The sequence below is a fragment of the Excalfactoria chinensis genome, chromosome 1 (assembly GCF_039878825.1).
Source record: "Excalfactoria chinensis isolate bCotChi1 chromosome 1, bCotChi1.hap2, whole genome shotgun sequence".
In the NCBI taxonomy this organism is placed as follows: Eukaryota; Metazoa; Chordata; class Aves; order Galliformes; family Phasianidae; genus Excalfactoria; species Excalfactoria chinensis.
In genome coordinates this window covers 131652330-131670472 of record NC_092825.1, presented here as the reverse complement: position 1 = coordinate 131670472, position 18143 = coordinate 131652330, and the positions used below count along the sequence as shown (strand labels likewise).

The following is an 18143-nucleotide window of genomic DNA, read 5'->3' as shown; positions in this document are numbered from 1 at the left end:
CCTGCTGAAGAGTCACCTTCCTTCTTATAAACCCCCTCTAGATACTGAAAGGCCATTATCAGGTCTCCCTGGAGCCTTCTTCAAGCTGAGCAGCCCTAGCTCTCTCTCAGCCTGTCCTTGCATGGGACGTGCTCCACTCCATGGATCATTTTTGTGGCCCTCCTCTAGAGGGATGTGCTCTCTCCTGACCTGAGGACTCCACATCTGGATACAGTACTCCAGGTGAGGTCTCATCAGCACAGAACAGAGGGGCAGGAAGATCACCTTCCTTGTCTTCCTGGCCACACTTCTTTTGATGCAGCCCAGTATATGGTTGGCACATTGCTGGCTTGTGTCCAGCTTGCCATCCACCAGTATCCCTAAGTCCTTTTGGCAGGGCCGTGCTCTATCCTTACATCCCCCAGCTTGCACTGATGGGGGGAGTGGAGGCAGGTTGCCACAGTCTGGGTGCAAGACCTTGCACTTGGATTTGCTGAACCTCACAAAGTTCTTCTGGGCCCACTGCGCAAGCCTGTCTAGGTCTCTCTGGATGGCATCCCATCCCTCAGGCATGATGTCAACTGCACCACACAGCTTGGTGTTACCAGAGCATGTGCTGTACTCAGTTCTCACTGTCAATGTCATTGATGGAGATATTAAAGAGCACTGGTCCCAGTATTGACCCCAGGGTCAGTTATCTTACCCTGCGGTCCTCTGGCAGGATAATCAAAGAGGCTGTCAGGATTGTTCTCTAAAAGCACAGATACTAGTTCAGAAATATTGACGACACTGAGGTGACTGATATCACAGTTTAGCTCCACTGTTCAGCATGTGCTACTGACCTGAAAACACTGGGCTGACCTGGGCTCTCACTTGACTAAGCAGAAGTAGCCGGACTTGAGGCAGCAATAGTCCCTAGCTCCCAGTGGCAAAGGCATGCCAATGTGCATAACCTGGCACTGGTTATGTCTAGTACAACCTTAAGTGATCAAAAAGGAACGGCAGCCCTCTTTACAAAAGAAAAAATCACCACCACAAAAACAAAACAGTGATACTAAAAGCTGCTAATGCCTTCAGAAACTGCTGTTGGAGACTTCTACATTTGCTTATATTTCCAGCATGCCTGAATGTCTGGAGCAAAGAGATAAAAATGAAGAAATATTCAGAATTTTCCCTGTAAATGCTGCAGCTGGAAATATTTCTGCACCCTTCCCCCCCTTCCCCCCCCACCTCAAGGTGCCCAGGTGCATACCAGCTCCTACAGATGGGCACTAAAACCCCTAGGAAGTATTTCTGTGCTCCCTGCTTCAAGCCTGGAAAAATGCAGAGTTAGCACAGACTCAGCTTCACAGAGGTCAGGAGGCAGCTCCGTGGCAGAGATGCTTGGAAAACAGGCTTAGCAAGCACAAGTTTGTCATCTTGCACAGCTTGAAGCAGGCAAACATTCCAAGTCTGGGCTGTGTTCAAGGCTACAACCACAGCTGCTGGGGATGGTGTGGTGGGCAGGGAAAGGAACATCCCTAAACAGCACAGCTTTGATACAGCAGGTATTAAAAAGATGTGAAAACTGGAGTTTCGCTGCTTGAGATTCTTCACGTTAGAACCATCTTCTCAGTTAACTGCTTTTTTTAAGCTACTGGTGGAAACACGCAGTTCACTTCAAAAGGTCCTGCTCTGGCCTCTGTTAGTTTCCCACAGAGTAATCCAAGAACTCGCCTTCCTTTCAAAATTCAGCAGTGCCAATCAAAGTCGTGCTTTGAGGGCAAGATTTATATAAATCACCTGCCCGACTGCCTCAGTTTTACTTTATATATTCCTGTATGTGTAACTATCACTAGCTCATTAATCACTCCAAGCTCTCGAACCTCACGCATGAAATGATTAACTACTCACTGCCACTCATACTACCAGAAGGAAAGAAACATTTAACAGAGACAAATACCCCTTCCCTGACACAAATAGCATCGTTATCATGTGCTTTATGTGGCATTCAATGTAACTGGGTCTTTTGTCTTTTAACTCCATGTATTGGTTGTTAATATACAGATGGTAGCAAATGTACAGAAGGTATAAGTAAAGGAAAACTCACCAGTGGTGGTGCCTTGGCTGAAGAAGCTGGGGCAGTCCTCACTGGTGAGCAATCTCCAAGAGATGCTGCTTCAGTGGGAGTCAGCCCTTAAATGAGGTCTCAGAGGGGATGGAGTCGAGCTCCACCCCTTCCGGGAGCACAGCTACATCACTCTCACCTGTGCTCCCACAGCTGACCCCACACTTGCCTCAGCTGATTAATCAGAGGTTCAGGCTGTGATTACCAATCTCCCATACACTCCAGTACCACACACTGGGCCCTTTTATCCAAGACTTCAGGTGCAGAAGAAAAATATTACATTGAAGCCAGGCAGATGGCGAAAACAACTTTCCTAAAGAGTACCCTGCTACCTCATCAAGTGCTTTGGGAAATGTTAAAAGCTGTTGCTCAAACTAACAGGACTGAAAGTGCTGTAGATGGCAGTTATCAAAACAGTTCTGTTCTACATAAAGAGAGAGAGAAAAAAAGAAAGAATGATCTACTTTAGATTCCCTGTCTGAATTCATAGCAGATCATTTGCTGACTTGGCAAAGGAACTGCAGCTTAACGTATGCCTCAGCCACACGCTACATTTTAAAAGCGATGTAATTGAAAGTAATATCTGAATAGAAGAAACACAAAGCGCAGCAAAAGCCTCCAAAATACTCCAAACGCCTCCTAAAACTAAAATATGAGGAGAGACTGAAGGAACTGGGGCTGTTTAGTCTGGGGAAAAGGAGGCTGAGGGGAGACCTGATTGCTCTCTTCCAATACCTGAAAGGTGCTCACAGAGAGCGGGGTTGGTCTCTTCTCACTGGTGACAGGACAAGGGGAAATGGCCTCAAGTTGCACCAGGGTAAGTTTAGGTTGTATATCAGGAAAATCTTTACAGCAGGGGTGGTTAAGCACTGGAATAGGCTTCCTAGGGAGGTGGTTGAGTCACCATCCGTTTGGACATGATTTAGTGAATCCTTTTTAGTTACCTCCCCCCCACCAAATTCATGCACTACTAGAAACCACCCGGGATACTATATTTAAATATTCCCATCTCTAATGTCATACAAATCCTGCTTAAACAAGAACCTTGCTTACTCCAATCCAAAGTAAGAATTCTGAATCGGAATGAACAGATGCACTAAGTTTTCACACGCTGTCTCATTCACTGAACACTGACAGTCAGAAAGCAAACTCCTTAAGGTTTCCAACTTATGGTTGGTTACGTTAATGTTAAATTTGACTTAAAATATTCCTGGTGAACTGCTGGCATTTTGCCTTCAAACGAAACATATAAACTTGAGTTGAACTCCATAAGTTATCAGCACCCACTTCGTTTTAGTTTCTTGCTGAATACTGCTCAGAAAGAGTTGAGAAGGCATTCAATGCCAACATTTTCCTTACAAACACTTTAAGTTTCAAAATCTAGTTAAGCAACAATATAAGCCTGCACACAGAAAGCAAATAAACATCCCACTTAACTGTGAATGACTTTCATCAAGACCCATTACGTATATTAGTGAACGAATTCTGCTTGCAAGCTGCGTAAACCTGTATTTAAGGTCCTGTTAGCATATTTTCAAACACTGTTCTTCTAATCAAGACATCTGTGAGGAAGCCACTGAATGCTAATAGTTCTGAGCATAAGCAGCAATACTGCTTAGCGTAACCAACAGCAATTATCTGCTTAGGGCTGGTGCTCCCAAACTGTTCCTGCACCAGTACAACTCCTGTCATATCTCTGCACCTGTCTCCTTCTAAGCGAAGATCTCCTCAGCCTAAATTCTGAAGACGTGGGACCTGAAGATGGGAAACAAATCCCACCAACAAAACACAAGGGCAGAAAGGCTGATACTTCATTTAAGGTGGAACCGGGAATCCACTTAAAAGAGAAAACACCAAATGGGCTCTATGAAGGTGATCCACAATGGCCCAAACTTCTGGTTACTGCCAGCAAAAGGTATTTAATGCCAAGAAAATTCCATACAACCTTAACTAGAGATTCAAGAGAAAATGAGTTTTCTGAAGTGTATATCCCAGCAGACAGAGATCTTAAGTAGGAAATGCTCTTTGAACAACCGGTGTGGGAGTCTCAGGAGGGAAGCATCGGGGAAGATGAGAACGCTGGTGTTATCTACCAGCAGGCAGAAATGGTAGCCAGGAAGAGCCTCAGTCAGAATAACCCCAGCTGGTATTCCACAAATTTTATCAGAGCTAAAACAAAGCTTGAGAACTGAGTAAGAGGAATGAGTGTGCAGTCTGAGAACCCAGCTGATTTTACCACGGAACGTGAGTTACACAGAGCCATTTTGCTATCAATCATTACCTCTCATACAGAATGAAAGTAAGCCTGCTCTGCTGAGAACAGCAATTTAGCTTTGCTGCTGCAAGACAAAACACAAAAAGGCTGAGTCCAGGATTCAGTGCTACTAGTTCAGGGAAAGAGGCAACGAGACCGATGGCAACAGAAAATGATTTCAACATCAGACATGCTTCAATTAGGATAAGGTTCTTCATAAGGACGAATGCTTTTCTCTACCTGATACCAATAGTAACTGCTATTCCAACAGCAATTCTCTATCACTCCACTTGAGCACAGAGCCAGTAACGTACCCCATAAGAGATTCACCACAAACTCAGAAGCAGAAAATTTGTCAGGAATATCATACTCATGATAGGATGAGAATGGGGAACATATGAAAAGAGGCTGGAAAGTGATACAGAACATAGCTAAGCCCATAAACGCGTAACTGCTAGGCAGCAGGCAGAATGCAGAACATCCATAACTGTGAGGGATCATTGTTTGCACTTCCCAAGGACTACACAAGGAAGACAATACTCCTTTCCAAAGTCCTTCTTAGGAGCTGCATTCATCATCCTGCAGGATAGGAACTTGGTCCTCTCACCTGAGGAGCTGCTATTCAGATGGAAACTGCCCTGGTTCCAAGACTCATGCTTCAAGACAAATTAGATCACCGTAAGACCACCAAAAGTGCAAACATCTCTGAAATGGCTGAATGAAAGTCCTTGCGGTGGGGACATATAACAGGGGTGCGATACTTCCATGTGAAATAAAAGGAAAATAGCCAATAAATCTGGAAACACACTGCCTTTAAGCACTGACAGACAACAGTATGAGAGACCTTGGCCTTGCTTACATGACAGCTAAACTCTGTCTCAACAGAGTCTAAACCAGCACCAGCTGCATACCAACTGCAGTGAACATGAGGAAGCAGTGGTACTTTTGTCTCCAGCCAATATCAGAGACATTGAGGGGGAAAAAGAGATAGCCTGATGTTGCCTACAAGGGAGCTGGGTGTGGAAGACAAGCTCCACAAAGGAAGTGGCAATGGCACTTTGGAAGACCAAAGCAGAACAGGGAACAAATACAATTCAATCTGTATGCTCCAGAGCTGAGAAATGGAGAAGAAATGATCCTTTGTTCCTTTCTCTTTCACGGGAATTACGTGGACTGCTTATTTGCTCCAGGAGTCAGAGAGGACAAGTCTAGAGCTTCTATATCTGCATGGAATCCAGCTTGACAAGTATTAGGACCCAAAAAAAAACCTTCTTTAGTACATCTTTTGTGAAACTGCAGACCCTGATCCTGCAAACCCATACCTAGGAAACATCTGATCTCAGCTGAGGAGTAATGTGTAAAGGTTTTGGCACAGGCTCACACAAGAGAGGGGGATATAACTTATTGAGTAGCTTCTTGTAGCAGGTCTTGTACATGGAACTATAGCCAAAATCAGTCAACCATAGGAAATCTAAGAGCACTTCTTCAAAGAGCATCATTACACTCAAGACAAGTATAAAAGGAAACTGATCATTAAATTCTTCTTTTCCACCAAGCATAAAAGGAAACTGATCATTAAATGCTTCTTTTCCACCAGCCTGTTGAAAGGACCTGAAATGCCATGCCGATTGAAGACATTTATACAGTAGCCTTTCTGCGTCTGAAGGGAGGCTATGAGAAAGAAGGGGACAGACTTGTTAGTAGTCTCTTGTGATAAAATGAGAGGAAACAGTTTCAAACTAAAACAGGGGAAACTCAGTCTGGATATAAGGAAGAAATTTTTTACAATAAATGTAGCTAAGCTAAGGTTGCCCAGAGACATGGTGAACGCACTCCCCCCAGAGACGTGCAAGGTCAGGCTGGATCAGGCCCTGAGCAATGGTGATCGAGCTGTAGGTGTCCCCGTTCACTGCAGGGGATTTGGACTAGAAGACCTTTAAAGGTCCTTTTCATCTCAAACAATTCCATGATTCTGTAAGTGAGAAGGAAGTAGATGTATCATAAAGACACTTGTGTCCAAGTCTGGGGCCTGCTGAAAAAGAAAGATGCAGAGCTGTTGGAGCAGGTCCAGAGAAGGGCCACTGAGGTGATCAAAGGGCTCTCTTACAATGAAAGGTTATGGCAGTTGGATTTGTTTAGCTTGGAGAAGAGAATGCTCCAGTGAGACCTCACTGCAGCCTGCCAGTACTTGGATGGAGCTTACGAGCAGGAAAGGGAGTGACATTTTATACAGTCTAATAGTAACAAAACAAGGGGGAATGGATTTAAACTAAAAGAGGGGAAAAATAGGTTAGCTGTTAGGTGGAAAAGTCTTTACTCAGAGGGTGGTGAGGTGCTGGCACAGCTGCCCAGAGAAGCAGTGGTGCCCCATCCCTGGAGGCACTCAAGGCCAAGTTGGATGGGACCCTGGGCAGCTGAGCTGGTGGGGGACAGCTCTGTCCACAGCGGGGAGGCTGGAGTTTGTCAAGGGCTCCTCCTCTACCCTGTTCAGGCCTCACCTGGAGTACTGCATCCAGTTCTGGGCTCCCCAGTACAAAATAGACAGGGATCTCCCAGTCCAGTAGAGGGCCACGAAGATATTCAAGGGCCTGGAGCATCTCCCCTATGAGGAAAGTCTGAGTGATCTGGGTCTGTTCAGCCTTTAGAAAAGACTCAGAAGCAATCTTACTAATATTTATAAATATCTTAAGTGTGGGCATCAAAGAGACATAGCCAACCTCTTTTCAGCAGTGTGCAGAGACAGGACAGGGGAAATGGCCATAAACTGGAGCATAGGAAGTTCTGCACCAATGTGCAAAGAAACTCTTTCACAGTAAGGGTGACAGAACACTGGAACAGGCTGCCCAGGGAGGCTGTGGATTCTCCTTCTCTGGAGATGTGCAAGACCTGCCTGGATACCTACCTGTGCAGCCTGCTGTAGGGAGCCTGCTTGGCAGGGGGACTTAATGATCTCTAGAGGTCCTTTCCAACCCCTAAAATTCTGTGATCTTTAAAGTTCATTCCAACATAAGCCATTCTATGATTCTATGACAACAGGACAGCAAAGCAGCCTCTGGTTTCAAGTGACAAGATCCATTTGTCAACAAATATTACAGCTATTCCACAATAAATCACAGTCCATTGTCCATACACCAGAAACTGCAGGATATTGTATTGGTATCTTGATTTCTCAAAGCTCAGAAGAGAGAAAAAAAAGCAAACACATGCCTGTTTGGGCAAATAGATTTGCTGGCAGTGTGCCTCTGTACAGTTCTGACAAGCCCCAGATAGAAATAGCATCAGAGGTGATGAACCACTAAGCCTCATCACTTCAAGGAGGAAAAAGAAACAGAGGAAACCTCTTACTGTCACTGCCACCCTGATGCAAAACCCTGAAACAAAAGCAGACACTAATCTACATCTCAGCAATGTATTCAAATGACAGCATGCTGAAGTTAGCTTAAAGGGAAGAGAGAGAATTACACGCTCAGCCAGAGCCTTAGAAAAGTTTAATATAGCAATGCTATCATCACTTGCTTGGTTTTTGGAAGGTGAAAAGTGATACAAAGCTTGAAATCCACTGCTGAAACAAGAGGGAGACAGCTTTTCCTCAGCACAGAGAAACACCAGCCTTTCTTAAGCACGCAACCAGTGTTCACTTGCCCTTGGTTATATGCACTTATTTTGGTTGAACAAAGAATTTAGGGGGTAATGGTTGTGGGATTCAAACAAGCAAAAAACCCAGATGTAACTGGATAACTAACAAACGTTTCCATAATTATAGCAAAGACAAAGAACTTGAGCTTTAATGTGGCTTGAAATCAACAAGATCGGATCTACAGCTCACATAAACATGCATGAAGGAACTTCCAAATGGCTGGTCTTCACTGGCTCTATTTGTTTCATTAACTGCAAGTAAACTCAACAAGGATACTCGAGTTGAAGTAAAAGCATGATTACAACTTACTAAGTAAGTAAAAGTTGTTTTTAGCAATAGAGAAGACCATCTTTAACAAAGAAAAGGAATCTTCCAGATACTTCTGTAATGCAGATAAGAACATGACAGATATCTTTAAAAGCCGGATGGAATTTTTATACTGAAGAAGCTTAAGTATTTTAGGGATTCTAAACAAAGTGTTATTTTCTTTTGTTTAAAGTCACTTTTCTCTAGAAATAAAAGTGAAAATAAAAAATGAAAAAGCATCGCTCAAATTTTTTTTGCTGCAGAAAGAATTCTTAATAAAGTTCTAAAAATCTTTGATGAAAGTTTTCGTTTAGGATCGAATTTGCTTTATTATCGGCTGTATTCAATTCCTTGATTGCCAGTCTGAATCCATGTTTGTTATTAGTTTTACCTCTGTGTCATAAAGTAAGTACTTTTTGAAAGGAGGAGATTCAAAGCAATGAAGAACTTTCAATTGCAACTTTCTCTAACAGAAGTTTAGGAAACATGACCTCCACTACTATCAAGGCATTCTACATGTCTTGGATAGGGTGGTTTTCAATCTCTTGCTTCTTACACTTTGTAAATCCACTGTTTAACTTCCAACATTCCTGTAAATACCACTAATTCCACTTGTTAGTACCACTGATTGATTCAGTGTAACTTCTCAGACTTTGTAAGATTAATATCAACCTAATTTTGTTTCAGTGGAAACATACACTGTGAACACACCAAGATGTGTTGGGAGTAACACAGGATATCTGGAAGGCTGTGTGGGTGCCTACAGCTTAACATATAGAGCTATCTAAGCTCCTGTTTTCAGTTCAACACTAAGATATGAGAGAAAATAGGATTACTTCTTTATCCAGGGTAGAATTCTGCAACATTTTATGATTAAGACTATTATTTCTTATTGCAAGGGGACACAATCTCAGTTCTTTGGTACCCCTCCTGGCACATGATGGCAAATACAGCTCCTAAAATTAGGAACTCAAATTCATATTGAGGTTCTTACAGTAGCAGGTGCTCAGCATCTGGAGATGCCAACATCTATTTCTAATTAGCAATTTCAACAACGAAAACAAAAGCAAATCAAAACAACTTTGTGGGTCTCTAAACTTAAAACATCCCTCTGAATTTTAATAATGAAGACCATAATTAGCAGCTGCAATTCTCTGTCAGCAATACCCAGTTAAACTCTTCCCTTTAAATTATAATTGCTATAATAAATACTAAGCATTCATTAACAAACAAACAAAAACCAACAGCACAGAAATAAGAATCAAGCAAAAAGAACCAATTTTATGTAGATTTCTTCAGAAAGTGGGTGAGAATGAACTGTGGAAAATGTTGCAGAGAGTCCTTTTGATTATGGAAATATACTGCAACAATTTTATTTAATCTGTGAGTTAGTATCCCTAATCAGAAACATCGGTGTAATCATGCAAAAGATATGAAATTGGTTAATGAAATTCAACACTAAGACAGCGAATAAAGCCTCAGAAAACATATTACCTTAGCGTTCTCAAGTAGTGCTTCGTCTCTGCCTAAGCCAGGTCCTATGACAACTGAGTGCAGTCGTGGTAACCACTTATCCACCTCATGGACAGCATTGGGACTATCGCTGAACAGAATTGGGGAAAAAAAAAGGCATGTTAAAAAAAAAAAAGAGCTCCATCTTAGTATTCTCAGAATCCACATTTCAGGTGAAAGATAGAAAGAGAGGTCTCTTGTCCTGAGCATCAAGCAAATATATCCTCCAAATTACCAAACATTTGTTGCTCGGGAAACATGGAATGATCGTCCAAATAGCTAAAATGAAACATTAGTTCCTTCTCAATTCATTCCTTAAGGGATACCACATAAAAATGAGGAAATAATTACAGGTGTCCCCTATAGCTATTAGAAAATAGTAAGGCAGGAAACCAACATTTCCTACAGTCTGTCACAGTGTTGTGCTTCCTACTCAGTGCTTCTTCAAGGAGATTACACCTTCGACAGAAGATCCACCATATATGCAGATATATTCTGTAAGTTGCTGGAAATTACACAACTATTGATTATTCTGCATGGCAAAATGATGAAGCTACTCATAAGCTTTTTTTTGTCAGCTGCTTTAGGAGCATTTGTTCCAACTGAATGACAGCCAAACCGTCCCCTTCCCCCAGAAGAAATAAGCTACTCACTGACGGCTGATACTTAAGGGTTCTGCAGCATTTTGGTTTTGTCTATGTATGAAATAACGAAGAGAATACTCACTGCCAAAACTAATTGCTACAATAAAGCATTCAGTATTTCATCAGAACTGTTTATTTTGTTCTGATCGGTTCTGTTGTGTAAATAGATCAGAATATTTTGAAAGCACAGCTGGGCAATGCCAGTTAACTCAGGGGCAAAAGCTCCCTGAAAGCTAAGCAAGGAGGTACTCCATGATAGCATGACTCCAACCGTTTTGAGCTCGCAATACTCCGACAAAGCTCGATTATTAGGGATAAAAGCCCTGGCATGTTTTTTGTATCCGGCAGCTGTACCAATGGGCCATACCACTTGGGAACAAGTGTTTAGCTCCGCTCTGGCAGAATCAGCAAATTCCACAGCGATTTCTGCAAGTGCCAGGCAGGAGCCCAGAGCGGCCGCAGCTGAGGGGCAGGCGAGGCGGCCCGCTGAAGGCCGTGAGGCCGTGGTGCCTCATGCCTGGCCTCGGCCCAGCAGCCCCTCCACCAACAATAGCCGCCTCAGAAATCCCGGCCGTGCCGGCTCCCCAGAGGCACCCGGTGCTGACACCACAGAACAGCTCTGTCAAAACAACACTGCTGGCTGGAAGTGATGGCCCACCGCAGGGGCGATGGAGACGGTGAGGCACATGATGACAGCAAGTCGTTCCTGAAGCAGCTTCCATGCTATGGGAGCTGAAGCTGGATTTCTGATGGAGCCAAGCAGCTCCTCCTTCTCTAAGGGCTGAGGAAACTGCAGCAGTACAAGGATTTCCTGATAGCTCATTTCTAGAAACACACTCTCTTTCCTACAGCCACCTATCAGCTTATAACCCTGATATGGGCTGGAAATGATGTTTTTCTATATGTGTCAGGGCATTAACACCAAATTAAACCCAATTCTAATAAAGCATCGCCACTTCTGAATGCAGACACAATTATTCACATATTAAATACAGAAAATGATTGTAGCTGTAGAAAAAGAGAGCTGATCTGTGGCAAAACTCTGCTTCACTGACAAGGTTGTTTGAAAGGCTTGGATTTGAAATACATTTGGGCTGCAGAAGCCAAACACGCTGAACAAATGTTATTTCAAACAGGGCCGAGATTGTACCAAAACTTTCTCTGCTCTTTCACAGACCTCTCATGCAAATAATCTCGAGGTAGAAAGTTTGCTAATTTATTTATAATCAAACTTGAAATAAGATCATTCTGTCTCCAGCCCGGTGGATTACATACGCTCTTCAAAACAAAGCCATCTCTTGGGAAATGAACAGCCCAACATTAAGCCACTCCTGCTCACTTTGCCTCTGGTAATAATAAAAACCTACTGTAGAGCTTTTCATCTTCAAAGCATTTTACAAACATTACGTTTCACATAACTCCTTTGCAATTTCGCATCAAGAGGCAACCCACGGCATACAAAGGGCCAGAAGATTTAAAATGGTGATAATTACTATTACATTGCAAAATCGGCTATAAAAACATACTGAAAAATAGCTGATGGATTTCTATTCTTTATAAAAGAAAGCAGGACAAAAACTGCCTCTTACTAGCATCACCCCAACTTCACTTTAAGACCCAGGATATTCACAATAGCTGCAATTATGCAGCTAAGGACACCACGTACACTATCCTGCCTCTATGGCTTTTCTCAAAGCAGAGGGGCTTATCATGCCAGCTTGTAGGAACCGCTTGTTCCTACACACAGACATCAAAGCAGCAACATTTTCAAGCTGATACAGTAAAAACGATCAGCACTCTTGATCATTTTTCTTTGGGAAGATAATGAGTATCCTCTACAGCTTTCCTGACCATGGGATTTAGCACAAACAGAAACTCTTTTTGCTCTTAACAGCTACAATCTACATACAAAATTCAAACATGCCCCAGCTGGTGTTCTGATACAGAAATCAGCTGGCCTCTCTACTGCAAGGCTTTGGAGCAGTGTGAACACCCAAGCTGCCCTTGTCTCTGGACTGTAGTAATTCCTCAGCAGTGCAAGAAGTTGTTTAGGAAAGGATCTTGCCCAACACTGTTCAGATAATTTGACAGTACAGATAACAACTTTTAGGTCTCTGGGAATACATATGCCTCGACTCTGTTTAGTTTACTACTACAGACAAAGCCAACATGTACTTTTCAACAACAACAACAAAATCAATCAAAGGCACCAAAATATTTCAGAGATACGAGCACAGAACACAAGTCAGGTCCTCAGCTGTTCTCTGTGTACTGTGCTCACACAAATAACTGCTTGCTTCCTTTTTCCCTTCATGCCAGTTTCTCCACCCGCTTACTAACCTGATTTCAAACCGCTCTATTTAATTATTGCCTCTACTGCCAAAAATATGCACACACGACTTAAATTAGCACCGTATTTTTTTTTTAAGTATCTAAAAAGGTATGTGGTATGAAGGCGATGTCCTCTTGATCAAAAGAGATGTGATCTTCAAGCTTGGATACACCAAGATCCAGTAAAAAAGAATCAGAGTTGTCTTCAGAACCACAGAGCCATAAGATAAAGCAACCCATCTTTGTTACAAAATAGGAATCACAAACACAATACCTCTACTTTGAAAAGCAAAGCTAGAACTAATATAAAATGGAGTCAGAAGATCTTTTGCAAAGCCACAAGAAAATAGTATTTGCATTTCTGAAGGGTGTAAAACGCTTGGAAAAAGAGATGTTACCTTCCCAGATCAAGGCTGTGATTGAGTAGAAGTTAGGGATTTCAAAGAATCACAGAATGGTGGAAATGGGAACAGACTTCAGGAAGTCATTTAGTCCACCCCGCTGCTCCAGAAGGACCAAACAGAACAGGATGCCCGTGTCCATAACCAGGGACTTTCCAGAGATTGCTAAGGATTCCAACTTGGGAGACTCCACAAACTCTCTGGGCAACCTATGCCAATCACTCACACACAGCACAGAAGACTTTCCTGGTGTTTACACAGAACCACTCGTGTTCCAGTTTGTGCCCACCACCTCCTGTTCTGTTTATTTTCCAATTTTTTCTTGCCCTTTATTGTCTAAAGCAAATTAAGCTTTTTTTTTTGGAAGGAGATGGGTTTGGAGATTGGGAAACAAACTGGCTTTCCCAGGATTTAAAAATATTCTCTCACACCATGGATATACACAATGGGAATGACTTGTGAAGCTGCATGCAAGCAGTAACACTTGTTTACAAGAAAAGCAAACTACAGTACCACTGTGCATATGTGCGCAATAAAGATTATGGTGAGAGACCACAGTTATAGATTTGCAGGCAATGACTGCATCTTTAAAGAATTACTTAATTCGCAGTTAACCACTGTTAAGTGAAATGTGATCAGACACCATTTTACAGGAAATTTAGATGATGACAGCTCATTGTTGCTCAACCAAGAAACTAACCAACACCCTCCCAAAACCCATTAAGCTTCCTCAAAGTTTTAGCTTGCATGGAGAGCAACTGATAGAGCTTTGCCTGCATACAGAGAAGGACAACCATAGAACAAACAAGTAAACAACAACTGTAACACAACAAACTTACTACTTTTAAGGAAAACAAAAGGATTTTACTTAAGCCATCCAATTCCTGCAAAATCTAGTAGGTAAGAGACTAAAGTTAATGTTAAGTCCTGTCCTGTTTGATATCTTTATTGATGACATGGACAAGGGGAACAAGTGCACTCTCAGTAAGTCTGCATCAATAAGCTGAGGCAGATGGGATGAAGTTCAGCCAGACTAAGTGCCAGCTCCTACACTTTGGCCACAACAGCCTCAGGCAACACTACAGGCTTGGGGCAGAGTGGTGCAAAGACTGTATGCAAGAAATGGACCACGGCTAAACATGAGCCAGCAGTGTGCCCAGGTAGCCAAGAAGGCTAACAGCAACCTGGCTTGTATCAGAATTAGTGTTGCCAGCAGGAGCAGGGAAGTGATCTTCCCTCTGTAACCCCACTGGTAAGGACACTCAAATACTGTGTTTAGTTTTGGCCTCTCATTACAAGAAAGACATTGAGGTCCTGGAGCATGTCTAGAGAAGGACAACAGAGCTGGTGAGGGGTCTGGAGCACAAGTCTTACAGGGAGCGGCTGAGGGAGCTGGGATTGCTTAGTCTGGAAAAGATGACGCTCAAGGGAGACGTTAGCATTCTCCACAACTACCTGAAAGGAGGCTAAGGAAAGGTGAGGGTTGGCCTCCTCTGTCACATAACTAGCAATAGGACTAGAGGGAATGGCCTCAAGCTGTGTCGGGGGAGATTCAAGTTGGATGTTAGGGAAAACTTCTGTCTTTCAGAACATATTTTAATGGAAAACTCCAAAAAAACTAGTTTCTCTTCAAATTAAACAACACCCGGTCTCTGAAGAAGTGAGGACAAATTTCAGCATATGCTGACAGAAGTCCTTTTGGCTTTCCACACAAGCTATTTTTACGTACAAGAACAGTACTAGTTTAGTTGTTGTGCATGTGACATTAATTGTTGGATTTGGTAGTGCATAGTCTCACTATTACGTCCTGTATGGATGCACAGCCTTCTGTACCTTCTGGTTTTGAACTCTAGTAAGCTGAATAAATACTTTAAGTCAAGCTTTTTTCCCTTCAGTACTGTTCTATATTTCACTATCACACAATAAAAACTGATATAAGATAGTTTTGTAGATCTTTATCTTTGTGAAACCTTGATGTAGACACTTCCAAAAAATACCCTAAGAGCTGGAAAATAGATGGTGACTATTGCCCTAAGATTCCCCACGATTTCTAAACATCTTCCATAGCAGTCTGTAACCAATATTCAATAGTTGCCATCTACATGAAGGTCTGCTCTAAGCTGGTCAGTGTCCGGAGCTGAACACTTGACAGCTTGGGCCTGAAACATAACTCTGCTCTCCAGCTGCCAAAACAAACAAAATTCTGCTGTATGTCATATTTTACTCAAAGAGCGGCTTTCACCAGATGATCAAAAGCCATCAAGTCAATAACTTTAAATTATCACAGAAAGTTCTAAACACAGCAGCTTTTCCTATCCAGACAGAATGACAGTTACTATCACTGCTTTCTAGAAGTGGGAAAAGGAACAATGTAAAAAGCTGCAGCCTTGTCAGATTTTACAAGGAAACAAGAAACTGTGAAGCAAATTCAGCACAGGTGTAAGTGGGAGCTATGGAAATAGTAGATAACCAGGAATGACTGCACAGACAGGAGACAGCAGGACTTTCAGGATCTTCACTTTTGTTTCAGGCAGGTGGAACCACCTCGTTAATCACAGATCTGGTTTGGAATTCATAAAAACACCATCAGCAGGATCTCTTACTAGAGAAGGTCAAGGGGCACGAGCAAGATTTCTGCAAACTCATCAACACAGCACCTTACTGGAGGGACATGTTCTTAAAAACCTTCTCCTTATCAGTGCACAGGTATAGTGATTGAGGCCAGCTCCAAATGCATTAAAATGTATCACTGCAAAGTCAGTAAGGTAAACTCAGACAAAGACATTTTAAGTCTTGAAGTCTAGAATCTTACCTTCAAAGATGAGAAAAAGTCTCTGACCTGAGGATGAAAGAGTTTTGGTTTTGTTTGTCCAAGCACTGCAAGTAATTATATTAATGTTAATCAAACAATAGACCTGATGACAGTTAGATCCTGTCATGTTATACAGTACATCAAAAGACGGGACGTAATGTATAGCTCTGGAGTGCAGGTAGTTCCCTCAGAAGGCCAATTATTAACTACTGTGGTGAACTTTGCATGAGGTGAGGTCATCATTGGAAAATGGGCAAATAAGACGGGGACAGAGATTATTCCACAAAGGTTAGGTTGAAGGAATTATAGGCAAAACCAAAGAGTGCAAAATATGCACGAGCATAAAATTAAATTAATCATATGCCTATCAAGTAGTTGCATTTGTCAGTGCTTAAATCATCATTCTTGTAAATTTACCTCAAGTTTCCAGAAATCCAGACTTTACATGTAGCATCTCTTAATGCCTCAAGCAGAACTAGAAATAACAACTTATTCTAGAAAACCTTGCTGACCCCACGGTCAACTCATAGCTCTCACCCTCAAGCACCTCAATCAGACGGAGCAAATCTCAGTGATGACAGCATTGTGAAGTTGGCTTAAATCTGCTTTTGGAGATTTCTCACACAGACATGGCAACAGCACTCAAGGGCAACCCCTCCAGCCTTGTAAAGATACCACAATTATTTTACAGTCTGCTTTTAGATGTATCCTAATCTTCAAAGCATTTACAGTACATTCTGATCTAGATCACATTACCAATGTGTTACAGCAATCACCCCCAAAAGTAAAATAACAACCAAATGTCTCGACTCAGCTGTTTTCCTATTTTAGAGTTCACAGAAGAAGTCCTGACCTATTAATACTTCCTGTAACTACCTTTGTAAGTAGAATCTGTCAAAATCTCTCCCAAATGGCCTGACTGCAACCAAACCAAATCTGTGATTTTATAAGCCACAGAATGAAGCTGAGTTGACAAGGTAAGCACCCTCAAAATGGAACAGCATTGCCCCTAGAAAAACAGACTTTCTTTTTCTCTTTATTAATGTTGGCTGATGAAGTGACAAGTTTCTATCGCTTTGATATCACTCTTCAGTTTACAGTTGAATCCTAATGTACAGATTGTAGTTGAACCAATACCTAGAGTACTTCAAATCAGCTGTGGACACACAGAACAAGTCTCAGTCAAAACATGTTTTGGTAACTGTCAGCTACAAAAAGGAATGAGACCCTAAAAGCTTCCAATAATAAATAAAGAGAATACTCGGGGCGCCTTTCTTCATTCAAACTCAAGGAAGATTAAACACCAAAGAAATCTAATGCTGATGTCAAATCACAGCAGTATAGCAAACATTCAGAAGGATGATTATATTCCAGGACCTAACTGGAATATAATGGGTCTACACATGTATGCTTCTCTTTATGTATCAAAAAGCAGCAAGCCCAGTCTCGCTCACCACAGTGACACCACAAATCTTTTGCTACATCTCTATCTGTAAGTTTTCACCTGGGATGAGAACCCTTGCAACAATGGGGAAACAAGAGACACAGCATGAGGTGAGCGCATCTCCTTTCTTCTATTCACTTGGCAGTGTAAAGCAAAGAAGCAGCAGCTTTTCTTCCCAAGAACACTGGACAGAGAACACAGGTCTGTAAACAAGTTTTGTCCATGGGGCTGCATGACATGATTAGAAACAGCTTAAGCATACTCCTCTGAGTCAGCATACATGCAAACTGACCTTTATCTCACCCTAAGTACTTTGGAAAGAAAAACAAGCAAACAAACACAACTTTCTCACGTGATTCCTAACCAAGCTGCTGTCTAAATGCGGTTTCAGATAAAGATCACACAGTTTATGCATGTTTGTATCACTGCAGGTGTGTAAGGATCCAGCAACCAAGCCATTCACGAGGTTTCTTTCAGGTAATCAGAGCAACCTGTGCTTTCTCTCTGACTTGCTTCAATGACAGAATTTCTTTCACTTCTTACTTCTTCCAGCAGATTACTCAAAATAAGAGTTCAGTCTCATAGAGCTTAATAGCTATTCTTAACTAACAAAACTAAAAGCAATAAGCCTCCTTCCACAACAGAACAGATTTGTCTTCTTCTAAAATGGGTTCATGTGGCTCATTCAATTCTATGATCGCTGGCCTATCAAGAGA

At 42.1% G+C, this 18143-nt stretch overlaps 1 protein-coding gene across 6 annotated transcripts in view; it reads right to left on the bottom strand.

Moving 5' to 3' along the window:
* The window catches only part of NAXD (NAD(P)HX dehydratase), a 49458-nt gene that overhangs the window by 18304 nt on the left and 13011 nt on the right, over window positions 1-18143 (bottom strand). For all 6 annotated transcript variants that reach the window (XR_011905036.1, XM_072346884.1, XM_072346874.1 and 3 more), the window contains one exon: window positions 9778-9886. Coding sequence is in view for 5 of the 6 variants with exons in the window: in XM_072346884.1 (XP_072202985.1) it covers window positions 9778-9886 (109 nt within the window). In the remaining variant the exon portion in view is untranslated. The remainder of the gene's footprint in view (window positions 1-9777; window positions 9887-18143) is intronic.